The sequence below is a fragment of the Lepus europaeus genome, chromosome 10 (genome assembly GCF_033115175.1).
Source record: "Lepus europaeus isolate LE1 chromosome 10, mLepTim1.pri, whole genome shotgun sequence".
Lineage (NCBI taxonomy): Eukaryota > Metazoa > Chordata > Mammalia > Lagomorpha > Leporidae > Lepus > Lepus europaeus.
In genome coordinates this window covers 3,935,874-3,962,439 of record NC_084836.1, presented here as the reverse complement: position 1 = coordinate 3,962,439, position 26,566 = coordinate 3,935,874, and the positions used below count along the sequence as shown (strand labels likewise).

The 26,566-nt window shown below is 65.1% G+C and overlaps 1 protein-coding gene across 2 annotated transcripts in view; it reads right to left on the bottom strand.

The window, feature by feature from the left end:
• Positions 1-316: 316 nt before the first annotated feature.
• The window catches only part of PHF21B (PHD finger protein 21B), a 52,812-nt gene continuing 26,562 nt past the window's right edge, over positions 317-26,566 (bottom strand). For both annotated transcript variants that reach the window (XM_062201920.1, XM_062201921.1), the window contains exons 3-13: positions 19,054-19,146; positions 16,515-16,841; positions 15,643-15,786; positions 10,257-10,308; positions 9,527-9,603; positions 7,171-7,225; positions 5,473-5,495; positions 4,122-4,280; positions 3,275-3,350; positions 2,981-3,084; positions 317-535 (exon numbers count right to left, since the gene is read on the bottom strand). In XM_062201920.1, the coding sequence (XP_062057904.1) occupies positions 317-535; positions 2,981-3,084; positions 3,275-3,350; positions 4,122-4,280; positions 5,473-5,495; positions 7,171-7,225; positions 9,527-9,603; positions 10,257-10,308; positions 15,643-15,786; positions 16,515-16,841; positions 19,054-19,146 (1,329 nt within the window). The remainder of the gene's footprint in view (positions 536-2,980; positions 3,085-3,274; positions 3,351-4,121; positions 4,281-5,472; positions 5,496-7,170; positions 7,226-9,526; positions 9,604-10,256; positions 10,309-15,642; positions 15,787-16,514; positions 16,842-19,053; positions 19,147-26,566) is intronic.

Genomic DNA, 26,566 nt, shown 5'->3' with positions numbered 1-26,566 from the left:
CAGGGAGGGCCTCGGAGGACCGCCCACTACCTCTACAACTCAGCTATGTCCCCTGCGGGACGGTGCCCTGGGCCGAGGGACCCCTCTCCCGCGGATGGGGACAGCCTGGGCCCGGGCCCCTCACAGCCCCTCCTGGCTCCCGGGCGTCCCCTGGGGAGGTGAAGGGCACAGAGGACTCCACCCCGCCCTTGCACAGCTTTCCCCTCCCCCTCTCTCCCGGCCTCCGTCTAGACTTGTTCCTGTCTGAATTAAGGCCGACAGCGCCCCCCGGTGGGGGCGGGAACAGGTCTCACAGCGCTCTCCGGGGACTTCAGGGTCAGTTGTGACCCTGGGGATGCTGCAGGGAGGAGTGCATGGCTGCGGCCGGGGGCTTGGTCCAGGGCCCGGCCAGCAGCGGGGCGGGGCTGGTGGTCGCCACGGTGACCTGGAGCAGCTGCTCACCCTGGATCAGTCTCAGGAGGGCCCGGAGGCGGTCCAGGGATGACTGGGTGCCCCTCTGGCGGGCCAGCAGGCTCGTCTTAAGCTCCAGGCATTTCTGTCGTGGGAGAGGGGACAGAGAGGGGGTCTCAGAATCCACCTCTGGGGCATCTTGGGGCAGCTGCCCGCTCGGCGCTCCCCCAAGCCCCCTCCTGCCCCGCGGAGCCCGAAAGGAAGCAGGCAGCGGCAGAGCCGAGTGCGGGCTGGGAGCGCGGAGCACGGTGGGCAGGGGCCCCCTAGGATGGCCGACGCTCCTGAGCCCCTCCACTGCCCCTCGGCCCACACTCCTGAGCCAGGCCGCCGCCTCTGTCCTCCTCCGCCTGCCTTGGATGGCCGACGCTTCTGAGCCGAGCCACCTCCTCGGCCCCCTCTGCTGCCCCTGGGCCCACACTCCTAAGCCAGGCCTGCCCTCCTCTGTCCCCCTCGGCCGGCCGACGCTCTTGAGCCGGGCTGCCCGCTCCGTCCCCCTCCACTGCCCCTCGGCCAGCAGACGCTCCTGACCTGGGCCCGTCTCCTCCACTCCCCTCCACTGCCCCTCGGCCCACACTCCTGAGCCAAGCCACCGCCTCTGTCCTCCTCCGCCTGCCTCGGATGGCCGACGCTTCTGAGCCGAGCCACCTGGCCGATGCTCCCGAGCCAGGCCTGCCTCTGTCCCCTGCCGGGCCACGCTCCTGAGCCGGTCCGCCTCCTCCACTCCCCTCTGCTGCCTGGCAGCAGCAGCTTTGAAGACCTCTGGCTTGCGGGCCACTGTGTGTGTGTGCATGTGTGTGTGTGCATGCATATGTGTGTGTGTCTCCCCCCCACACTCCCTCTGCTGTGTGGCACGTCCCTGGACTTGTGCAGCGAATGCTCGGGCTCAGAGGCCGCTTCTCGGGCTCCCAGACCCTCTTTCCGAACCTATGGGGACAGTCAGCTCAGAGCCTCTTCCCAGGGTACTGCAAGGATTCGGTGAGGAACTGCATTTCAAGAGCAGCTTCAGGCCTGGCCCCGCCCACACCACCACCACATTCATTGTTATCACCATCACCACCATCACCACCATCACCACTACCACCATCACCATCACCACCATCACCAACACCATCATCACCACCACCATCATCACCTGTGGTAGAATGAGAAGGCCATGCCAAGATGGCCGCTGGCAACAGAAACTGCCTGGCAACAGGCTGTGATTGGTTGGGGCATAGACCGCCCCTTGACCAGATTGGCTGCCTTAGCTATATAAGCTGCTGTACCAACTGAAATAAACGAGTCTGCGGGCTGCTCACCTCTGGCCCACTTTCACCCCACTCCCGGGGTCTGTGTGGTGACTCCGCGCCTCTTGCCCCCACCACGCTCCTCCTCTCAGAATGAATCAACAGCAACAACTGTCACCGTCACCATCACCATCACCACCATCACTACCATCACATCACCATCACCACCACCACCCCACTATCATCACCATCACCACCATCACATCACCATCACCACCATCACATCACCATCACCACCACTATCATCACCATCACCACCATCACTATCATATCATCACCATCACCATAACTTTACTATCACTACCATGACCACCATCATCTTCACCATAATTGACTACCATCACCTATATCTCCATAATCATAACTCCACCATCATCACCATCGCCATATCACCGTCACCACCACCATCATCACATCACTGTCACCACCATCACCACTACCATCATCACCATCACCATATCACTGTCACCACCATCACCACCACCACCATCACATCACCATCACCACCATCACCACTACCATCATCACTGTCACCATCACCACCATCACATCACCGTCACCATCACCACCACCACCATTGCATCACCACTACCATCATCACCATCACCACCACTGCCATCATCACCATCACCATCACCACCATCACATCATCGTCACCACCACCACCACCACCATCACATCACCACTTCCATCATCACCATCACCATCACCACCATCACCACCACTGCCATCATCACCATCACCATCACCACCATCACATCATCATCACCATCACCACCACCACCATCACATCACCATCACCACTTCCATCATCACCATCACCATCACCACCATCACCACCACTGCCATCATCACTATCACCATCACCACAATCATCACCACCATCATCATCTTCACCATAATTCACTACCAGCACCAATATCTCCACCACCACCATCAGCACCATCACCACCACCACTCTCACCTGGTCATCACCACCATCTTCATCGCCCTGGCTCTCACCACCCTGTGTCCCACTGGACACAAGAGGAAGCAGGTTCAGAGACGGGCAGGGCCTGGCCAAGGCCACAGACTGGGAAGCGGCAGAGCCAGGGAGCCTCCGTGGCCTGGCATTGGCTGAGTCCCAGGGCCACAGCCCCCTCTCCAGACTGGCTGAGTGCTGCCTGCGGGGCCTCAGGAACGGCCACGGAGGCTCCGGCTCCACAGCCAGGCTCCGGGGGCAGCGCCCGCCCGCCCCGGCGCACCTTCACCGCCGACGCCAGCTGCCGGTCCCGCTCGCCCAGCTGCTGGTGCTCGCTCCGGAGCTCACTGCCTCGCTGCAGCAGCTTCTGCTTCTCCTCTTCTTTCACTGGGACAGAGAAGGCGGGGCAGTGGCAGGAGAACCGAGCCGAGGCCTGGCCTCGGGATGGGAAGTGCCTGGAGCCCCGTGCCCCCGTCCCTCTCAGAGCTCTGGCCTGGGAGTGCCTGCACCCACCCAACTCCCAGAGGTCCAAATGAGCCCTGAGGGCGGGGCGGGGCGGCACCCAGGGACGCCTCACCTGTCTTGTGGGTGGCGCAGGAGTGCACGATGGCCAGCATCCCGGACCAGGGCACACCCTCATGTCTCTTTAAGGCCTAGGGGCAGATGGGGAAGTGAGCGAGTGGACAGGCCCTGGGATCTGCTGGGGCCAGCCCTGGCTGTGCTGCCTCGGGGAAGGCACGCCCTCTCTGAGCCACAGTGACGGGGGCGGGGCCACTGCTGCCTCAGGGCCTCCACCAGGGCACGACTTCCTGGGTCTCTCTCCCTGCTCAACCCAGGGTCCCCGGGACGTGGCTCAGACCCAAGGACTGACCCCCTCGTCTCCTTCCCACGTCAGCGGCCTGACAGCAGCCACCCCAGAGAGGCAGGGCGCAAGCGGGGATGCCCGCCATGGTGCTGATGTGGGGAATGGACGCTTGTTGCCCCTCGAAGGCCCTCAGGAAGCTGGGCAAGCCGGGCAGGCACAGTGTGGGCTGGCGGGCGCCACAAAGCCCGGGACACTGGGAACCTGCACCTCAGTGGCGTGCGCGGTCAGGACTGGGCACCACTTGCGGGGCCGGGGCTGGGGGCGGGGGCCGGCCCAGGCACCACGGTGCACTGCACACAGCTCTGCACACACGGCCGAGTGCCTGCTGCCGAGCGGGCCAAACTCCGTGTGCAAAGAATCATTTCCCATGATTCCCGGGGGGCAGCCTGGGCGTGTCCACCTCTGCTCTTGTGAGGGGGCCTTTGCCCATACTTGGGTTAGCTCCTAGGAGCCCCCGAAGCAGGATCCGGGGTGTACAGGCCCCAGATGCCCAATGTGCTGAGGTCGGGGACACCTGCTCATGCCCTCCCTGAGGGTGGCGCTGGGGGAGGGGCTGTACCTTCTGCTGGCACTTGGGGCATAGCCACACCCCCTTGGGCGGCGTCTTGAGGGGCGGGTCGAGGCAGCCGAGGTGGTAGGCGCAGGGGCAGGTGCCGCAGGGCTGCAGGTCAGCCCCACGCTTGCAGGCGGTGCAACGTTCATCGTGGGTGATCTCGCTCTGAAAGAGAGGGGAGGGCGGGGCCGGCTCAGCAGACCCCGGGAAGGGCGAGGGGCGGGCCTGGTGCGGCTCTCACCCCGCCCCCCGGCTTTCCCTGCCGGAACAGGACTCCAGGCGAGGGTGGCAGTGAAGGGGGTTCCACTGCAGCCTGGGGAGGTCCCCCTTGGGGTTTGTATGGGACCAGAGACCTGTATCCCAGGAGCGGGGTGCGGCCACGGCTGACATCTTCCCGGGGGGCACTGCCGTGGAGGGAGGGGCTGTGGCCAGGACGGGAGCAAGCCTCGGACTCCACTCCCGGATATAGACTGACACCAAGTGCTCCCTGTGCCCCAGGCCCAGGCAGGTGCGTGAGGCTGGTGGTGAGCCAAGGCCTTTCTGGTCAGTGGGCAGCACCGCCCAGGACAGGGACTGCGAGGGGGGGAGGGGTTCAGATGCCACCTGACCCTGCTCCTTGTCGTCCGCCGACCTCAAAGCCACCGAGACCACAGGGCCTCCATCTGCGATGACCATGCCACGGGGCACTGCACACCAGATGTCCCTGAAGGCGACAAAGCCCCTGCAAACTCCCCCACCCCATCTCAGTGCAATGTCCAGGGAGGGCGGGGTGTGCCCAGGGCCACATGGCGTGCTGGAGGCGGAGCCGGGAGTGGCACTGGTCACTGGCTCAAAGCCAAGCCTCCCCCATCAACCTGGGAACCATGGCCTCTGTGAGGGTGGGGCTCAGGCTGGAGGTATCTCCCCGTCCCCGCCCTGGCTGGACACGAGTGTCTGTGGACAGACACTGCCAGGCTGGCTGATACACATGTGGCTGACAACACAGCCTACTGCTTCCCAGTGGTGTGGCCATCACACACACACACACACACAGGATCTAGAAAATCCCTTTAGAATTAAGTCAGACGTTTAAGAAGGAAACCACCGAGGCCACGCCTGCGAAGGAGGCTGCACTGGCCAGGGGCGTGGTGTGGGGGGAGCGGGCGTGTGGGCGTGTGCGGCGAGACCCGGCAGGGCGGGCAGCAGAGGCCCAGAGAGGGCCAGCTCTGCGGGGCGGGGGCCAGCTGCCACCCAGCCTCCCTGCTGCCAGGGCCCTTTGCGGTCCTCAGCACCCCCACACCTCAGGACTGGGCAGGGAGACCCTCCCTGGCCTGTGGGTGCCCCCACCCCCAGGGTGCAGACGCAGGGGGACACGTACCTTCCAGCAGGGGTCCTCGTTGGCTAGCACAAGGAAGAAGGGCGGACAGCGTTAGCGGCACGGGAGCAGTGACCCAGGGCTGGGGTGGCAGGGGTCTGCCCCAGGGCACGCTGGGAGCAGCAGAGGCCCAGGGCTGTCTGGTTTTCACACAAGGGCGGGATGGGCAACCCCTGGACACTGGGTCTCGCGCCAGGCCGGGGGCGGGAGGTGGCCTCGGCAGCACGCCGGGGCGCTGCCCATCCCAGGACCAGGGCCCTCTGTGGGAACCGAGGCTCCCGGAGCCCTCAAAGCGACTCTGTGTTGTCTCGGCTGCAAACCACTCATCCTAGTGAGTACAAATGGCTTCCTCTCAGACCCACCTGTCAGTTACGCCCCCGGAGGGGAGAACCGGCCCTGGGAGCCCAGCCCCCGCAGTTCACAGTCCTGCCCTGATCACCCCACACGTCAACGTCCCAGCGCCGAGGAGCAGGCAGCCATGGGCCCATTCTACAGGTCAGCGCACTGAGGCCCAGGGGAGGCGTCATACATTGAGCACAAGGAATCCAAAGACACAGACGGTCACTTCCTGCCTGGAGGACAGCTCCCGCTTTCCTAACGGAAGTGGCAGGTGACCTCCTGCCGCTGGATGTGTGTGGATGTGGGCCCGACACCCTGCAAGGGGCCAGGCTGGCACGGGAGGGTGGGACCTGTGCAGACTCAGGTAACGGCCGCAGGCCCGATCCCAGACAGAGCCGGGGGGGGGGGGGGGGCTGCCAAAGGCCTGGCCCAATGGATCCCAGCCAGAGCCGGGGCGGGGCTGCCAAAGACCTGGCCCAATGGGTCCCAGCCAGAGCTGGGGGGGCGGGGCCCTGCCAAAGGCCTATCCCAATGGGTCCCAGCCAGAGCCGGTGGGGGGGGGTCCTGCCAAAGGCCTGGCCCAATGGATCCCAGCCAGAGCCGGGGCGGGGGGCCCTGCCAAAGGCCTGGCCCAATGGGTCCCAGCCAGAGCCGGGGGGCGGGGCCCTGCCAAAGGCCTGGCCCAATGGGTCCCAGCCAGAGCCGGGGCGGGGGAGCTGCCAAAGGCCTATCCCAATGGCCTGGGGTCCACAGGGACCCAGAGGCAGAGCTGGGCTCTCTCGATGTCCAAAGCAGCACAGGATGGTGGCCAAGGTGCGGATTAGAGCCCCCAGCCTCGCGGGGGAGGGGTCTGAGCAGCCTGCAGCCGGGCAGGACCACGAGGGAGCCCAGGCCAGGACCTGCCCCGGGCCACACACAGCCCTGGGCCAGGGGCGATGTGGGCGCTGGACGGTCTGAGAGGTGTGCGGCCCCTCCCCCCACTGCAGGCTCGCCCCCAGCCCCATGGGAGTCAGGTCCCACCGCAGCAGCCGTGGCCATCATGGGGCCTGGTTCTCCACTCGGAGCAAGGGGACAGCCTGGAGCCCTGGGTCCCCGCCTTCTGTGTGACGGGAGCGGAGTCCCCGGCTCAGAGCCGCCCTGTCGGCACTGCCCCTTCCCAAAATCTCCAGGACAGAGGCTGGGGCTGGGACACAGGGGCCTTGGTAACCGCACAGCGCTGCCCACCAGGAAGCTGCTGAGGTCCGTGCCGCGGATGGGGCCAGGCTCGGGCACTCGGGCCTGCGGCCACCAGATGAAGACCGGCCAAAGCCAAAGGGCCCAGGGCGGTCGGGCAGAAGCCACACGGCCGCGGCTGGCACTTACCTCTCGCAGTGAGGAAAAGGGGGCTGTGCAGGTAGCTGGGGGCCAGCCGCTTCCTCTGTAGGGACAGAAAAGTAGACAGCGCTGCTCCACCACCACGTCCCCCTCGGCCCGGGACCCGACCCCCAGAGCACTGCTCCACAGCCGCGTCCCCCTCTGCCCGGGACCCGACCCCCAGGGTGCTGCTCTACCACCCGCGTCCCCCTCGGCCCGGGACCCGACCCCCAGAGCGCTGCTCCACCACCCGCGTCCCCCTCGGCCTGGGACCCACCCCCAGGGCGCTGCTCCACAGCCGCGTCCCCCTCGGCCCGGGACCCGACCCCCAGAGCACTGCTCCACCACCCGCGTCCCCCTCGGCCCGGGACCCGACCCCCAGGGCACTGCTCCACAGCCGCGTCCCCCTCGGCCCGGGACCCGACCCCCAGGGCGCTGCTCCACTACCCGTGTCCCCCTCGGCCCGGGACCCGACCCCCAGAGCGCTGCTCCACAGCCGCGTCCCCCTCGGCCCGGGACCCGACCCCCAGGGCGCTGCTCCGCCACCTGCATCCCCCTCAGCCGCGTCCCCCTCGGCCCGGGACCCACCCCCAGGGCGCTGCTCTACCACCCGCGTCCCCCTCGGCCCGGGACCCGACCCCCAGAGCACTGCTCCACCACCCGCGTCCCCCTCGGCCCGGGACCCACCCCCAGGGCGCTGCTCCACCACCCGCGTCCCCCTCGGCCCGGGACCCACCCCCCAGGGTGCTGCTCCACCACCCGCGTCCCCCTCGGCTCGGGACCCACCCCCAGGGCGCTGCTCCACCACCCGCGTCCCCCTCAGCCCGGGACCCACCCCCAGGGCCCCACACGCCAGGGGGAGTCCCCTCCAGGGGTGAAACCTGGAGGGCAGGGAGGATGAGGGGCAGGGAGGGGGCGCTGGCCAAGGCCGTTCCCCGCGGGAGGCCAGGGGCTCCCAGCTCTGCTCCCCAGAGGGGCTCATCGGCTGCAGGCTGGCACCGGCGCAGCACCGTCTCCCGGATAGTTTGCTCCACTGGTTCCGGGGTCAGGTGGGGCAAGGAGAGGCTGTGTTTGGCTCCCCTCGGATGCAGGTTCTGGTACATTCCAGAAAGGGGGGGCTTTAGTCCCGGCTTCAGCAACCCCACGGTCCACACCCATGTGGAGGCCAGTGGTAGGACCACAACTTTGGCTGTGGTGAGAAGGTTCTAGAACCGTGGGATTGGTTCTAAAACCCATCTCTCCCAGTGTGGCCAGGCCGCTCAGGGCCGAGGGAAGGGTATGTGGGTTCATGGCCCCGGGAGCGTGGAGGTGACTCCTGGTTTGCTACCGAGCCCACAGCTTGGGGGACCAGGTCTGGGTTCTGTCCGCACAGCACGAAGACAGCAATGGAGACAGAGCCCTTAGTTTGGGAGACAGGCCGTTTCTGGGGGCGGGACCTGCAGGGGAAGGCTCTCCCCACGCCCAGGCCAATCACGGGCCAGGACGAACAGGGGTTCTGACAGCAAGCCCCCCGCCCCACCCCCAGCTGGAGTTCAAGTCCACAAGATCCCGATTCAGAAAAACCAGCCTGGATGGACCCACGGCCCTGCCTCCCACCCTCAGGAGCTGAGTCCAGACGTGCCATGTGCCGGCCTCTGTGTGCCGCGCCCTTTCTCTCGGGACAGCGCCCTGGAGGCCCCCAATGACCTCCAGCCTGAGGGAGGAGCCCAGGCCGCGGGCTCCAGCCCAAGCCCCTGCTGACCGCCGGCCAGCAGACTTTGAAGTAGCAGGACGAGGAGGTTCCGTCGTGAACTCATAGCTCCCTGGGAACGTGCTCCATGGCACACCTGGGCTCCGGGACAGCCCAGCCAGAGGCACCACCCAGGGCAGCCGCGGAGGCATGGGCTCTGTCTACGTCGGGACGGGACCTGGACGTGGAGGCAATTTCTTGCCCTGGCTGCTAACCTGTGTGATGCCTGTCCTACCCGTCCAGAGCCATATGGAGGCCACACCACCCACCAGGGCCCCTGGGGACACGGGAGGGAGTAGCGCCTGCAGCGGGAACATGCTGTCTCCACCCATGACCGCCGGCACACACAGGTGGGCCCCGGGCTTGGGGTTAAGTGATCAGAGAGCCAGAGTCTTGCCCCCTTCCCCTCCCAGCGCCGGGCAGGAGGAAAGCCAAGCGGGCAGGTGCGCTCGGCACCAGGCTCCCGATGCCGGCCCTGCGGCAACACAACGGGCACCCTCACCTCCTGCTCCGTCTCCCACTCAGGGGCTCTCGCCGCACGAGGCCAAGAAAGGGATGGGGTTTACAGCTGCCCAACCCCACTTCCGGGGGAGCGGGGAGGGAGGCCCCAGGCACCGCCCCCCCGTGGGCCCCCACCTCTGTCTCCAGGAGGCCGCTGTAGGCGGGGTTGGCCGTGCTCCTCCTCTTGCGCTCCTGCCGCCTGCTCTGGATCTCTGCAAAGGCACAGACAGCGGCTCCTGGACCCTCCTGTCCCGGGCACCACTTCCTCACCAAGCCCCAGGCACCAGCGCCCCCTCTCGCGGAGGCCTCCGTGCCCCGGAGCGCCCGGGCGGCCAGGGAGCCTCCAGGAATCAGGAATCACTCCACAGGACAGCTCCAGCTGCACGAGGACCGGAGGGAGAATGACGGCACTCAGCACAGAGCCCACCTGTGTCACCTGGTTTATGTCTCTGGGGACCCTCGGGACCGCAGCGCCCACTGGCCAGATGCTGGCCGCAGAGCGAGCCTCCAGGCCGCCTCCACCAAGACCGGCGCCGAGGACCCAGCTCTGGCTGGGCGGGAGCGGGGACCTGCTCTGTGCACCTGAGGGGTTTCTCCTCCTCGCTCCCGCCTCTGCTCCGTCTGCCAGGCTTCCGCTACCTGCGGCTGTTTTCGCCTTATTTTCTAACCTCTGGTTTTTCCTAAGCCTTTCCCATGTCTCTCACTGCTCCCTGGCAGAGACCACAGACCCTCCGTGGAAGCAGCCAGGGTCTAAAGAAAGGTTTAGGATGATCCCACCCAACCTGGAGCATCGCAAACAAGCTGTCTCCACCGGGTGCCGTCCCCACCGCCCGGCAGCCCGGCCCACCGCCGGCAGGAGCCTCACCTTCCAGGTGTTCCGTGGTGACCAGGCCCAGAGCTACCATGAAGGCGATTTTCTGCAGGGAAGACGGAGAGAATGAACGTGGCCTCCCGCGGGCTCACGGCCCCACAGCTCCAGTCTGGAGAGACCCGGGAGGCCGGCCTCCCAGGGAGGCGGCAGCTCACCCGGCTCAGCTGAAGCGCCGGCCCTTGAATCCTAATTTAAAACCGAGCATCGCCACACAGTGAAAGGCAGAGGCCCTATTAGGGCACAGCCTGTGCGCACGGACGCAGGGCCAGCGACACAGCTGGAGAGGCCTCAGCCGGCTGCACGGACTCTGGGGTTCAGCTGCAGCTTGGTGCGCCTGGCTTACACATCCTAGGTGGACAGGGCAGAGTCCTGAGCAGCTGGCCCATGTCAGCGGCTTTACCTGGGAGAACGGTAGGGAGGTGGAGCCCACGCCCTGCCCCTGTGCCACAGCCCCTCCCCACCTGCCCCCTCACTCACTGGCCTCTGGGGACCAAACAGCCAACTGCAGCTGCGTTACAGCCGGACTTGGGTCCCACAGGCCCTCAGGGAAATCCTTTTTTAAAGATTTATTTATTCATTTGTTTGAGAGGCAGAGTTACAGACAGATAGAGGGAGACAGAGAGAGAGGTCCTCCATCTGCTTGTTCACTCCCCCAATAGCTGCAACCAATCCGAAGCCAGGAGCCCAAACCAGCTCAGCTCACGACACCACAGCGCCGGCCCCAGCGGTGATCCAAGGTTCGTTCTTGCTAAGCTCACTGTAGGATACCAGATTGTCTTGGTTGTAGTGAGTGTTCTTATTCTATTCTTTTTTTAAGATTTATTTATTTATTTGAAAGTCAATTATACAGAGAGAGGAGAGGCAGAGAGAGAGAGAGAGGTCTTCCATCTGCTGGTTCACTCCCCAGATGGCCGCAACGGCTGGAGCTGAGCTGATCCAAAGCCAGGAGCCAGGAGCTTCTTCCGGGTCTCCCATGTGGGTGCAGGGGCCCAAGGACTTGGGCCATCCTCCACTGCTTTCCCAGGGCACAGCAGAGAGCTGGATCAGAAGTGGAGCAGTTGGGTCTTGAACCAGCGCCCATATGGGATGCCAGTACTTCAGGCCAGGGCGTTAGCCCGCTGTGCCACAGCACCGGCCCCTTATTCTATTCTTTTTATACTGTTGACCATTTATTCATACATATATTCAGCCCACATATACTAACACATATTTCTTCTTTAAAATTAATTTACTTGAAAGGCAGAGTTACAGACAGGCAGAAGCAGAGAAAGAGAGAGAGAGAGAAAAGTCTTCCATCCACTGGTTCACTCCCCAAGTGGATTCAACAGCTGGAGCTGCACAGAGAGGAGAGGCAGAGAGAGAGAGAGAGAGAGAGAGAGAGAGGTCTTCCGTCTGCTGGTTCACTCCCCAGATGGCCGCAACGGCTGGAGCTGCACCGATTCAAAGCCAGGAGCCAGGAGCTTCTTCCCGGTCTCCCACGCAGGTGCAGGGGCCCAAACACTTGGGCCATCTTCCACTGCTTTCCCAGGCCATAGCAGAGAGCTGGATCAGAAGTGGAGCAGCCAGGACTTGAACCAGCGTCCATGTGGGATGCCGGTGCAGCAGGTGCCAGCATGGTTCTCGTAATGGTGGTCCTGAGTGGTAGAACTCCGCCTTCCCATTCCAAAGCTGCCCCGGTGTAAACCGGTATGAAGCCCTGAGCTGGCGGCTGCTTCCCTCGGCAGCCAGTCAGGGCTGCTGTGTCGGCTCCTGCCGCTGCCGGGGCCCCGGCATGGCTCAGCTCCGGGCGTGAGGCCTTCCCGCTGTCCCCAGCACGACACAGAGCTGCCTGATGATGGCGCCTGCTTTGGATCCCGCAAAACAGATGTCCTTCAAGCCACGCCCCTTCCACCTGCTCTCTCCCAGGACTGCAGCTCCCCTCCCCAGGCCCCTCTGCTGCCAGAGGGTCCAGCGAGCTGGGGGGTGAAGAAGCTTCAGCCCCGACCTCTGGAGCGCTTTCCCGCGTGTCTCCAACCCGGCGCAGCGCTCGCCGCCCGCGGATGCCCGCGGATGCTGCTCCCCCATCGCCAGCTTCTCACCGCTGCAGCTGCACATTTTCCTAACTCCCCCTCCGCACGCGCCCTTGCTCCCCCCATCCCCGCCGTACACACCCTTGTTTTCTGCTTTGTTATTCTCTTTCTACAGGTCCCTCCTTTCCCTCCAACTCCGCCCGGCGCGCAGCACAGCAGCAACCCCGCCCCGCACAGATCCAGCACAGGGTGCAACCCTGGCTGTCGGGGCTCGGGGCTCGAGGGCTGCAGGACTCCGCCCGCACCCTGGCTGCAGCCCAACTGCCCCGTGCAGCTGAGGCCAAAAGTACAAGCTGCAGCACAGAGACCCCTGGGAGCTGCTGTGCATCCCCAACGCCCTGGGCTGATCCAGAACAGGGAGCCAGAGCGCCCGGGGCGCTGCTCCCCATGGTGGCTGCTTTGGGGACCATGTGAGGAACAGCTCATGTCCTTGCAATGCCTCAAGTGGGCACTGTCATCGCAGCGCCCGAAGCTGTAGCTCCCTTCACCCTCCCAGGGTCAACCCCAGGCTCGGGTGACCCGCGTCCCAGACAGCAGAGCGACCCCGCCACGAGGAGCCCTGCCTGCACCTGTACACCACAAGCTGCAGCCCAGCCCCGCCCCTGCCCCGCCCCCACCTTGCCACTCCAAGTGGTTTCCTGGGGCCCTTGTTCTGTGTCCTTTTTTGTGGCTAGGAGGCTCCTGGGACAGCACACAGGCCATGGACGTCGGGCGCGGGGCTGGGCTCAGGTGCCCAAGGTCCTGCCGGGACCTTGGGCAGGTCGTCTGCTGCTCTGGGCCTGGGGCTGCGCATCCTGACACGGCTGTGATCCCTGTGGCTCTGACGGGAGAGCCGCAGGCGCCCAGGGCGGTGCAGGTGTGACGGGGCAGGGGAAGATGGACCCCGGCTTCCCCGCGGTGGCCCGGATGAGCCGACCAGCAGGTGTCCTTGGGGTATGAGCAGCACACTCCCAGCACACAGGAAAGAAGACAGAACAGGTCCTCCACGGCTGTTGCGGCCCAGGTCCCGGGGAGAGCAACTTGCAGGTGGAGACCAGCATGGTCACCGATGTCCATCCCGACTGCAGGGAAGGGGCAACGTGGGAGTGGGAGGGACGAGGGAACGCACAGGGCAGGAACGCCCGATGGCGCCAGTGGGGTCCGGCAGGTCAGAGGCCCACGCCAGTGCCAGGGGCGAGACACAGGCCGGGCTGTGAGCTCTCTGGTAGCCACAGCAAAGAGGGACATGGGGCCAGAAGTAATGTCCCCAGGGGTCCCTGGATCCTCTGCCATCCCTTGGAGGTGCAGGGGGCCCTAGTGGGGGTTGGGAGCAGCTTTGCGGCCCCCTGGGAAGCCTAGCCATGGGGTTCCCTTGCACCCATCATCTTTATCTGCAGGAAAAGCCGAGACACGTGAGAGAGGACATCAAGGAAGGAGGGGACCTCGGGGGAGCGGTCAGTCCTCGCTGACTGTCCTGCGCAGTCCCACTCTGGCCCCAAGCTCACCCATCGAGGCGGGACACAGGCAGGGCCGCCTCCCAGCCCCAAGGCAGCACAGCGCAGACAGGGCTGGGGGCGGCACCCGCTCCCACGGTCACTGCTGCTGGGCTTCGGTGTACCCACACGCACTGCAGGCTAATGGGAATCACTAGCACACTGGCTGCCCTGCCGGCTCTGGCCACGCCCGTGCCTTGCTCGGCTGCGCGTGCCCACTGGGGCCAAGAGCCACCGACATCTGCTGTCCCGACTGCCATGGCTATGCCACCGCCTCACCGACCCCGGGCCACGTGCACGTCCCCCACAGAATCCATGCCCCCCTGGGCTCCCCGAGCTGGTCTGGCTCCCAGGGTCGACACAGACCTCCCCCCTCCCCGTGACAACTCTGCTCAGCCTCCTGGTACTCTGCCGGGGTCTTCACACCAGGACCCGCTCACTGCCCGGTTCTAGTTAGGTCATTGCCCACACACAGGCTGATCCTGCAGTCTGACGTGATCACGCACACTGGCGGACGGAGATGCACGGTGAGGGACAGAGACTCCACCCCTAAACCCGGCCCCATCCTTACGGCCGCAGAGGGCTCGAGGGAACCGTGGGCTGCAGGCCGAGACAGAGCGTCACCACGCACACAGTAGGTGCTCAGGTGCTGCCACGCTGAGCCCGCTGTCACAGGGCGGACTGGGTTCACGCTGAAGCCTCCTTTGGCCTCTGGCTTTGCTGGCATTGTGGACACGTCAGAGGACTCCACGGCACCCAGGGGACACAGCTCTGTCTCCAGCTCTCCGGCCTTCCAGGGCCAGGTTCCACCTCTGCCTTAGCCCCACATCCTCACACGCACACGCTCCCTGCAGGCCTGGACGTGCTGAGTCCCCCCACATCCACCCTATCGCCCACACAGTCCCCGCCAACCGGCATGCCGCCTCTCCCACATCTGGCCTGCTGCCAGGTCTCTGCTGCCCTGCGAAGCCTGCGTCCGCCTTCCGGACACGGAGCTCTCCCCGGCTCCCCCTGGCTCCCTCCCCGGCCCCCCCCCACTCTCGCTCCCTCCCCGGCTCCCTCCCCAGCTCTGATGGCACCCGACATTGCCCGCCCCGCCCCAGAGCCCTCAGCAGCCATGCCAGGGTAGAGACCACGTATGCCCCCATCCTCTAATGTCAGCAGCAGCCTGAGGAGCCCAGAGGGGCCGCTCGGTCCTGCTGGGGACAGCCAGGGCAGGGCAGCTGGAGGGGCCTTGTCTGAACAGAACCTCAGGCTGAACAAGGGCTCAGCAGGCAGAGAACGAGGACCAGGTGGGAGGTGTCGCATGGACGAAGGTGCAGACGGGCAGAGGCAGGTGGCTGCTGCCCCATGGCGGCTGCGGATGAAAACCCCAGGCCACACCTGTCACCCGCTCTGGCCATCACAGACAGGGGCCGGGGATCAGCCGCTGCCTCCTTCCCCTCCGGGAGTCAGGGGCTGCCGTCAGCTGGGCAGGTGCTAGAGCGGCTGTAAGAGCCTTGTTTTTTAATGCTGTCATCCGAGAGGGCACAGCGACAGAGCCAGACATCTCCCACCCACTGGGTCACTCCGGCTGGGGCTGGGCTGCAACAGGAGCCAGGTACCCAAGCCAGGTCTCCCGGGTGGGTGGCAGGGACCCAAGTAGGGGCCCAGGGGCGGGCTGCCTTCAGTCACCGCTGGGGGCAGCACAGGGCACTCAGCCTGGGTCCAGGACCACTGCTGACCACTGCCCCACGCTGTCACCCAGCCACCCCGCCACCAAGACCTGGCCTCTCAGGACCGCCCCCCAGGCAGCCAGCCCAGCTCCGCACGGTGGCCCAGGCTGGGCCCTCGCCCTACCTCGGGGTCCTCCTGGCTCGGGGGCCCGTCTTCCGCCTTCCTCCTGCTGGCCTGAGCTCCCTGAGATGGCGGCTCCTCCGGGGGAGGCCGCGACCCCGCCGTGCTCTCGGGCTGCGTCTGCACCTGCGGCTGGAGGATGATGACCTGGAAGAGGGCAGGGGGCTGGGGGGGCTTCCAGTCCCGCCCTACCGCCTCCCACCGAGCAGCATCCCCGCCCATAAACCCTTGGCAGTAACTGCGGGAGGGGCCGTAGCAAGGACTCCAGGAGGGAGGGTCCCTGTGCCCCTCTCACGTCCAGGTAAACTGAGGCTGAGAGTCCCAGCCCCGCTCCCTGCCCAAGGCCACGGGGTTAGGGACGGGGTGGGGGCGGGGGCTCTCACTGGGCCATCTGGCTGCACGGCTGTCCCCTCCCCACCTGAAGTAGCTGAGGCACTGCGGGGGGTGCAGGTGGGCACCACGACCTGTTTTGTTTTTCCCCCTCTGCCCAGGGGGCCCCACCAAGCCCACCAGGGTCAAGGCAGGAGGAGGTGGGCTCCAGACCTATTCCCCCGTCACCCCTATCCCCCACCCCCACCCTGGCCAGCGCCCATCACCTGCATCACACTCGGGCGCCACCTGTTCACACGCCACTCACGCACCTGCTCACCTCTCCCCCCACTACCGCACTGGTCCACGCCCTCAGCTGCTCACTGGAGCGCGGACCAGGTCCTCAGGTCCTCGGGTCACTCGTCCCTCCCGTGGCCATCCCTCCTGCAACCATCCACTCACCTGCTTCCACCTCCCCGACCCGAGCGGCCACTGGTCTGCGTCCCTGCTGGACGACCCCCGACCCCGAGCCTGCCCTGCACTGTGACCGGCCGGCGGGCACTCACCTTGCTGTCGGCACTGATGAGGAGGGGCTGCACCTTGATGCTGTCGCTGACCACGGACACGGCGGTGGTGGGAGCGGTGGAGATGATGGCGTAGGCCACCCCGGCGCCGCTCAGGGGCGAGGTGATGGCGGCGGGCTGGGCGAGGGCCTGGGGCTGGCTGCCGGGCGTTGGCACATGGCTGACGGTGTTGTTGGCGGTGGGCAGGGCGGGGCTGGGGTTCTTGACGCTGACCGTGGTGGCCTTCTGGAAGGCTGGGGGCTGCTTCGGGGGCCGGTCCCGGCCCGGGGCGATGGGGAGGCTGTCTGGAATCAGAGTCTTTGGCCTAACCTGGAGGAAGGGGCAGGTGCACGGTCAGACACAGACGCAGGCGGAGGGGCAGGTGCACGGTCAGACACAGACGCAGGCGGAGGGGCAGGTGCACGGTCAGACACAGACGCAGGCGGAGGGGCAGGTGCACGGTCAGACACAGACTCCTGGAGGAAGGGGCAGGTGCACGGTCAGACACAGACCCAGGCGGAGGGGCAGGTGCACGGTCAGACACAGACTCCTGGAGGAAGGGGCAGGTGCACGGTCAGACACAGACGCAGGCGGAGGGGCCTGGCTCAGAGCCTTCCCTTTGTGGGAGGTGAGAAGGTGGCACTAGGAAGGCCAGCGACCCACCCGGGGTCGCCCAGAGGGCAGGCTGGCAGCAGTGGAGGGCTGGGCCAGAGGGCGTGTCCTTGGGCAGAAGCTGGGAGGAGCCATGGGGACTCCCGGGCCCCGCCCGGCTCTGCTTCTTGCCCGCTGGAACCCCTGAACACCAAGGGGCTGGCGGGGCTGTGGTTCCACTCCCAGGAGTCCATGCATACCTGGCACGGTTCAGGCCAGGCAGGGACAGGCTGGCCAGGGCCAGTCCTGGCTCCGTCGGGACCTGTGTCATGTGGGGACACAGCTAGACGCCCCGGGCCCAGCTCCCTCGTTGGTGCCCTGCTGATGGGACACTACCGCAGCCCCGGCACAGCCCCCGAGGGACAACTCGCCCCTTGCAGGACGCCAGGTCAGCCCTGGGGCGTCCTCGCTGGTATAACTTGTTAAAAAGATCTATTTATTGGCGAGGCAGAGTAATAGAGAGAGAGAGAGAGATCTTCCATCCCCTGGTTCACTCCTCAAATGCTCCAGGCTGGGCCAGGCCGAAGCCAGGAGCCAGAAACCATCCAGGTTCCCAACGTGGGTGCAGGGGCCCAAGCACCTGGGCCGTCCTCTGCTGCCTTCCCAGGCGCATTAGCAGGGAGCTGGGTGGGAAGTGGAGCAGCTGGGGCTCAGTACAGGATGTGGGTGCCAGAGGCGGAGGCTTAACTCGCCACATCCCAGAGTGGGCCCTGGGCACTGAACACCCCCACCATGAGCCACGGAGGATGAGGGACTGGGTATGGTGTACACAGCAGGCGCCAAGCCATGGAGAATGAGGGACTGGGTATGGTGTACACAGCAGGCGCCCAGCAAAGCTGAGCCAGAGAACGAGGGACTGGGTATGGTGTACACAGCAGGCGCCAAGCCATGGAGAATGAGGGATTGGGTATGGTGTACACAGCAGGCACCAAGCCATGGAGAATGAGGGATTGGGTATGGTGCACACAGCAGGCGCCGAGCCATGGAGAATGAGGGACTGAGTATGGTGTACACAGCAGGCACTGAGCCACAGAGAATGAGGGACTGGGTATGGTGTACACAGCAGGCGCTGAGCCACAGAGAATGAGGGATTGGGTATGGCGTACATAGCAGGCGCCGAGCCACGGAGAATGAGGGACTGGGTATGGTGTACACAGCAGGCGCCCAGCAAAGCTGAGCCAGAGAACGAGGGACTGGGTATGGTGTACACAGCAGGCACCGAGCCATGGAGAATGAGGGATTGGGTATGGTGTACACAGCAGGCACCAAGCCATGGAGAATGAGGGACTGGGTATGGTGTACACAGCAGGCACCGAGCCACAGAGGATGAGGGATTGGGTATGGTGCACACAGCAGGCGCTGAGCCACAGAGGATGAGGGATTGGGTATGGTGCACACAGCAGGCGCCGAGCCACAGAGGATGAGGGATTGGGTATGGTGCACACAGCAGGCGCCGAGCCATGGAGAATGAGGGATTGGGTATGGTGCACTCAGCAGGTGCCCAGCAAAGCTGAGCCATGGAGATTGAGGGTGCCAGGTGCTGACACCGGGCCTCTCTCTGCACCGACACGGCTCGACATGCCCTGGGCGTCTCACTCAGTCCTCATAGGTGCTGAGGGCGAGGCAGGTACCTGCGCTGGGCCCTGGGCAGGTGAGGAGCCGGGTGACTGGGCCACAGCGTGTGGCCCCCGCCAGAACACCTGCTCTGTCCCTGACCCAGTCCGGGACACGGCGCCTGGGGCCAGCTGACTCCTCTGGTCCAGCCGAGCCTCCTCCTTCTTCCACGGAAACACAGCCCGGTCGGGGCCGCTAAACTCCCAGCGTCTCCACCGAGGAACGGGCAGGGGGCGGGAGGGGGCGGCGCCGACGGACGGGCGACGGACGCGCTCACCTGAGGTAGCACCGCGGCTCCTTGCCCGGCCAGCCTCTGCAAGGAGCTGACCTGAGGGCCCGTGACAGGCACTGCAGTGACGACGCCCAGAGCCTGCAGGACAGAGAGAGGCGAGCTGAGGCCACCGCGGCCCCTCGCAGCCGGGCCACCAGGGCGGGGGCCCTGCCTGGAGACGGCCAACTTCTGGTTTCTTATGATGGAAGACACATCTCAACGTAATCAGCAGTCATTGAGGCCGCCGAGTCCTGGGGGGCGGTCCCGGTGCTGAGCAGGATTCCGCACTCCCGGACCTTAGAGGAGGGCTTCCCGCGGCAACACAATCTGCATAAACCACTCCTTCTAAAAAATAAAGTATTGATTTATTTGAAAGGCAGAGCTCCAGACAGAGAGGCCGGGAGAGATCTTCCCTTTTCTAGTTTGTTCCCCAGATGGCTGCAACAGCCAGGGCTCAGCCACACCCGAGCCGGGAGCCTGGAACTCCACCCGGGTCCCCCATGTGGGTGCAGGGGCCCAAGCACTTGGGGCATCTTCTGCTGCCTCCCCAGGTGCATCAGCGGGGAGCTGGATCGGAAGAGGAGCAGCTGGGACTCGAACCAGTGCCCCCATGGGGTGCCGGCCGCCAGGCAGTGTCCTGCCCCGCTGGCCACAGAGCTGGCCCCAGAAGCAAACATTCCTGGCAGAGCGGCGAACCAGTCCCAGCAGCAAGGAAAGGGACGATTCCTCCCAAACAGGGCGGGTGTGCCCGCGGGCGCAGGGCTGCCAGGCCGAGCGGCTGGCTGCACCGACGCTGGGAACTCGACCCTGCCCTGGGCCCCAGAGAGCTGTCAGAGTTCATCCAGAGGAGCGAGGCGGCAAGAGCACCGGACAACAGGCACCCGCGTTCCCACAGACCAGGCGCCCACGTCTACAAGTGAAAAATAATTGAGTGACATCTGTCATGGCGTCAAGACTTATCCATACATTTGACGATGGCCAGTGAGACCTGCCTACTGAAAACCCAAACTCTGCCCAGGCAGATCTAAGAAGAGCTACGAGAAAAATCTGAAAGACCCAAGCCAGGAGGTTCGGTAATTAAAAATTAACTCAGCACAATTAAACACCCCGAGGCTGGAGTTCGTGCAGGAGAATGGAAAGCCCAAGTGCTCCGACAGACAAGTGAGCCGAGACCTGAGTGGCAATTCAGGCAAATTCACAGCTCCCCTGGCCCTTCCAAAGACCCCCTTGCGCCCCTGTGACACAGCTGTCCCAGGGGTTCCCGTGGCAAAGATGAGACACCCGACCCCTGCGTGGTGGTCCCTGCAGACGGGGTCGTGGAGGGTGACTGGGCCGTGGAGACGGAGCCCTCCCATAGCGTCCTCGCGAGAAGGGACCCAGGAGAGCTCGTGCCCCCACCCCCAGTGCCTTTGCTGATCACAAAGGCACAGCTCCTGCTCCGCTCGGCCATCACCCCACGAGACCAGAACTCCCCCAGGCCCCGAGCCAGCCGCCTGCTCCTCTCGGCGGAGCCCGACTGCCCACTCCTGCCTGGGAGGTCCCAGAGGAGGCTCGGCACAGACCCGGTAGCTTCCTGTGTTCCTTGCCCGTGGCCTGGTGAGCGGCGTGCCATGTCGTTGTCAGTGCCACCCAATGCCCACTTTTCCAGGCGCACGTGAGGGCGTGGGAGCTGCCCCCGCCCATTACCCCTGCCCCTCGCTGTCTCCCAGAGTCTGCCAGGCGAGGCGAGCGGAACCTTGGGCTTCTGACCCTGGCCTGCCAGCGGTGGCTGCCTGCGCCCTGGACAACGGTCAGGTCCCTAGGTCCAGCTCAGACCCGAGAGGCGAGAGCAGCTGGGAATCTCAGGAAAATTGAGACAGGAGGGGCACACAGGAGGGCACACAGGTGGGCACACCGGAGGGCACACAGGAGGGCACACAGGAGGGGCACACAGGTGGGCACACAGGAGGGCACACAGGAGGGGCACACAGGTGGGCACACAGGAGGGGCACACAGGAGGGGCACACAGGAGGGCACACAGGAGGGCACACAGGTGGGCACAAGGAGGGGCACACAGGAGGGCACACAGGTGGGCACACAGGAGGGCACACAGGTGGGCACACAGGAGGGCACACAGGAGGGGCACACAGGTGGGCACAAGGAGGGGCACACAGGTGGGGCACAGACCAAACCAACAGGAAGCCACAGGTGGCTCTGGGAAAGCCCATCTCCTAAACCGTCTGAGAGCTCGGGGCTGTACCAGGAGCCGCGGCAGGGCCGGTCTGGGCTCGGGCAGCAGCATGGCCGCCAGGCCGTGCTCAGGGGGTTCCTCACCTGTAGCAGGAGGGGCCCCGAGGGCGGGGCCTCGGAGGAGTCCAGAGAGTGAGGCCCACAGCCAGCCAGTGCCTGGAGCAGGCCAGAGGCCCCTGGGCACTGGGCAGAGGGAGACTCCCGGAACTGGGGGGTGGGGGGAGCCGGGCTGGCAGGGAGCAGGGCCGAGGTGCCCGGGGGCAGCTGCAGGCCAGTGTAGATGCTGGGGGCAGGCGCTTGCCCCACCTGCCTCCATTTCACCCCCGCGGGCGATGTCTTCCTGGCACAAGCTCTGTGGCCTCCCTGGAATGCGGGCAGCACCGGCCCCGCTGCCCTCTGGACTTGCGAGCTGACCCTGCCCTCGGCCCTCAGCTCGGGGGCCACACCCATGCCCAGCCGCTGCTTGTGCAGCCTCGGAGAGCCACCACCCCCTGCATCTGCACGGAACAAGCAAGCGCCGACGCTGGTAACCACTAATAAACATTAACACAGCACAGCGCCACGTCCTGCCACGTGAGTGCCACGTCCTGCCACAGAGACCGGCGCTACTCGCACAAGAACCCCGGCTGCTCCCGAGAGAACGAGGCGGTTCCAGGCGCTGCTGCTGCTGCTGTTGGCCAGGACTTTACGCCTCGACCTCTGGCCTCCACTGGCCCCAGCATGTCCACGGGGGCTGCCTGGAGTCCACCTGAGCCCCAGGGACGTGCTCAATGCCCCGCCTTGCAGCCCGGCTGCCCCACACGGGAGGCAGGGCCACCAGGCCCCCTGCCCAGGCGAAGAGGAACCAGCGCAGACCTGCACCCTCCCGGGGACTCCTGCCCACCTGCACAGAACCTGAAGCCACAGCAGCAGCTGCAACCAGGACGGCGGCACCCTGCCTGGGCAGGGGACCGGGTCAGCTGGAACGTCCCGGTGACCCTGACCCGCGGCCTGTCCCGGTGACCCTGACCGCGCTGGGGCCGGGGGCAGGCTGCAGAGCGTGCCGGACTCCCCTGCCCTGACACCCCCTGCCAGCGGCTCTCAGCGCTGCAAAGTGGTTTAATTAACTTGAAAGGATGCAATTTTATGCTATTTAGTTGGAAGCCCACACTCTGAAGGCGTCCTGGTCTAAGGATCGGGACACAGCACGGTCACGAGGTCCCCAGCAACCACGGGGGTGGGGGTGCCCAGGGCAGGGTTCTGGAAACACCCACACAGGCAGGTTCTGTGGCGCAGGGAGGGTGGGGAGGGTGTCCCGGGGGCCGGCACGCCGGCCGTGTCTGCAGCGACTCCACTGGAAAACGAGAACTGGGCTGGGGTGGGGCTGGGCCCCTGCCCTGCTGCCATTCTCAGGCTCTGCCTGCTGGGAAATCCGGGGTGGGGGGGGACAGCCCCGGAGAAGCCGGGCCCACGGAAGGAGCCTTCCAACCGGCAATGGGAGCCGAGAGGGGCTGCCTCCCTGGGGCCGGGGCGCCCCTTCCTCCTCCCTCCCGTGCCCTCAGAGACCGACCTGTGCACCTAGCCTGGGGTCCCCTGTGCTCGGGGACTCGCGGCTGTGCAGAAGGCTCCTCGGCAGGAGGCCCCGGCACCCAGAGGGACAGGTAGGCAGTTCCCAAACAAATCACCGCGGGTGAACCCAATCCCTGGCCAGGCCTGTGACTGCCTCTCCCCCACCGACCTCCAGACCTCAAATCTAATTTCCATGTGTGACCGGCCCAGGCCTCATCATCCCACCACCCCCATCGCCCCGGAACCTGATTTAGGGGACGTGCACCTGCACAGGAGGTGCGGGCAGCCGCACAGCCGGGACTTGCCCCGCCACCCCAAGGTCCCCTCGGTGACACTTGGTAGTGATGGCAGGGGGACCTGGGACCTCCCAGCCTGGACGCCCGGCTCTGCTGAGGACACACCACTGTTTATGAAGATGGAGGAGCGATCAATGGCACAGGGCTGGCTGTGCAACCCTACACCAAGTAGGCCCCAGCCAGCCCTGGCACAGAGGCCCACGGCCCCACAGGAGAGCCGGTGTGGAACCTGTGCCGGGGTCCATTCGCATTCACCACTCGGTCCTCCTGCTTTCTGAGCTGTGCACCTGCCCTGTGCCGGGCCTCCGGGTGTGGCAGGAAGGTTACTGCCCACAGAGTAAGGGGTGGACGCCTCGGTGATGAGGGGCCCAAGAACATCCCAACACAGACGCAGCACCTCCCCGTCTGGGCGAAGTCCACAGCCCAGGGGCCGCACACGGATTCCGGTGGGCACCGAGGAGAATGGAGAGTGAGCGGCCCCAGCTGCAGAGCGAGGAGCTCCAGGTCCCCAAGGGCTCAGCAGGGTGTCCGGGGTGTGCATGGCGCTGGGGACGGCGGGACCGACTCCATCCCTGCCAGTGCAGCCCCACATACAGGAACCCTCCCCCACGAATGGCCCCGAATGGCCCCGTGCACTCACATGCCACGCCTGCCCCTCCCTGTGCTGTCCCCAAGTGAGAGCACTCCTCCCCGCCAGGAGAAGGGTCAGGTGCTGCCCCCCATCCCCGTATCTGACCTGCTGTGGCAGGAGCCTGGTCTGTGCCTGGAGAGGACCCGCCCCTCCCAGGCCGGCTGCCCTCAGAACTCAGGTCCTGCCCCTCCTGCTGCCTGGACCGCCCTTCCCCTCTGCTTCCCAGGTCGCCCCTCGACGTGGGCCTCACTGGCAGCCCTCCAGCATCTGGGCCACAGCAAACCACAGGTGCCAGGTGCAGGGAGGGTGGGTGGCTCCCTGGACTCAGCTGGGAACCCCAAATGTTCTGAAGGTGAACGGCAAAGATCCCTGAATGGCCATGGCGCCAAACTCGGCCTGCAGGGTCCTATGGTACTGGGACTTCTTGGGCAAACCACCCATCTCCAAGCAACTCGGGCGGGAAGCCATCAGCAGTGCCCGCCATGGTGCCCGCAGGCAAACCAGGCGCACCGCACCGTGCCCAGCCGCACCAGCAGCTCCAAAGGTTCCCAGGTCAGACAAGGTGCAGGGTCACATAGGGCGCCTCCTCCAGCCTCCATCCCCCCCTCTCACCTGGGGGCCCAGCAGCAGCAGGTGGCCCGGGTGCCACTCCTCCCTGGCGTACCTGCCTCCCTCGGGTGGGACGCGCTGTGCCCCCAGCTCGGCGTTTTTAGGGCACAGAAACAAGTCAGCACGGACGGCAAGCGTAGGACTGTGAGTGACTGGAGCATCCTTGCTGGCTAGACACAGCAGAAAACCCGGCTCCGGGGTGACCTGGATTCAAGCTCAGCCTTTGGGCCGTGCCCAGCAGCCATGCGTGGGTTCACATCACAGAAGGGAGGTTCCTGCCCCTGGTTAATACACACACGTGAGCCTCTGCCCGGGGCCAGGCAGGCTCCATGGGACGTTCCGGGCACAGCTCCGTGTCCCACCCACCATCAGCCCGCGCCGAAGGCGCTCAGCGTCCCAGCCGGAGGCCAGCGCTGAGGGGCTGCGGGCGCAGGCTCTGCGTGGGAAACAAGGTGCGGGCGTTTTTGCCTGGGGAGTGGCTGAGCAGAGAGGGCCACGAGGAGGGCTCCACCCCCGGCACTGATTGATGGCACTGGGCCTGACCCGGGGCCTGCGCGCAGGGACCGGGCTGCCCTGACGAGTGAATCTTTTCGTCATCACTCAACACTTGACAAGGACAGTCAGGGTCAGACAGACAGGAAGTCCTCCCCAGCCCCAGTGTCGCGCCCGCAAGATGGCTCCAAATTAAATCCCACTGTCAATATTCAGTCTGCTCACTGCAGGTGGCAATTCAGCCCCAGCGGTGACACCGTTGCACGGCAGGAATGCCTGGGAGCATCCCGTGTCCCGGGACTGCCAGCCTCCACCGGGGGGAGGGCGGACACCTCGCACGGCCCTCCACACGCTGCCCGGGAGGACCAGGTCCAGCTGGCCTTGACCCTGAGGCCGTGGGAGGACCCTGCAGCCCTCTTGCTGGGCCCACTCTAGGAAGTGGTTTTCACTTTTGGAAACAGGAAACACAGGAACAAGTAAGGGATGGGCGACAGGGAGCTGGACGGGGCTGGGATTCCACGTGCGCCCAGCTAACGAAGGAACGACGGAGTGCCCGGCCCCCGGACACGCAACCCGGAAGAGGAGTAGGGCAGCTGTGTGGCCACGGTCCCGGGCTCAGTCCTCCCCCCGGCACACCTCTGGCAGCAGGAGCTGGACCTGCTGTCCACCCTCCGGCCACTGCCCAGGTGCCTCCCGACCACCCTCAGCCGCCGCAGGGCCCAGCCCCGTCCCTCGAGGAGGACCGTGGCACTCACAAGCAGCGGCTTATTCGGAAAAGGCTGCCTTGGTCTCCCCACCCCCGATTCTCCGCGTGAGACCTTAGGAAGGTACAAAGTTAAGTGCAGGCAGCGAAGGCGAGAGCCCCTCCCAGCCTCCTCCCGCCCGAGACCCCAACAGCCACTCCTGCACCTGCAGCTGTCAGCGCGCCAACCGCGCACCCGGGGCCTCATCCGTCTGCAGTCCCATGCGCCAACACACGCACACAGCACACACACACATACACACTCACGTACCCACACAGCACACACAATACACGTGCACACACATACACACTCACGTACCCACATAGCACACACACAATACACGTGCACACACATACACACTCACGTACCCACACAATACACAAGTACACACACAGCACACGCTCACATATCCACACAGCACAGACACAATACACAAGTACACACATACACACTCACGTACCCACACAGCACACACACAATACACAAGTACACACATACACACTCACGTACCCACACAGCACACACACAATACACATGCACACACATACACACTCACGTACCCACACAGCACACACACAATACACATGCACACACACAGAGACTCATGTACCCACACAGCACACACACTCCTGTATCCACACAGCACACACACAACACACACAGACGCACACACACTCGCGTACCCACACATGCACACACAATACATGTGCACACACATACACACTCACGTACCCACACAGCACACACACAATACACACACAGCACACACACTCACGTACCCACACAATACACACACACATACACAAGTACACACATACACACTCACGTACCCACACAGCACACACACAATACATGTGCACACACATACACACTCATGTACCCACACAGCACAGACACGATACACAGATGCACACACACTCATGTACCCACACAGCACACACACAACACACACAGACGCACACACACTTGCG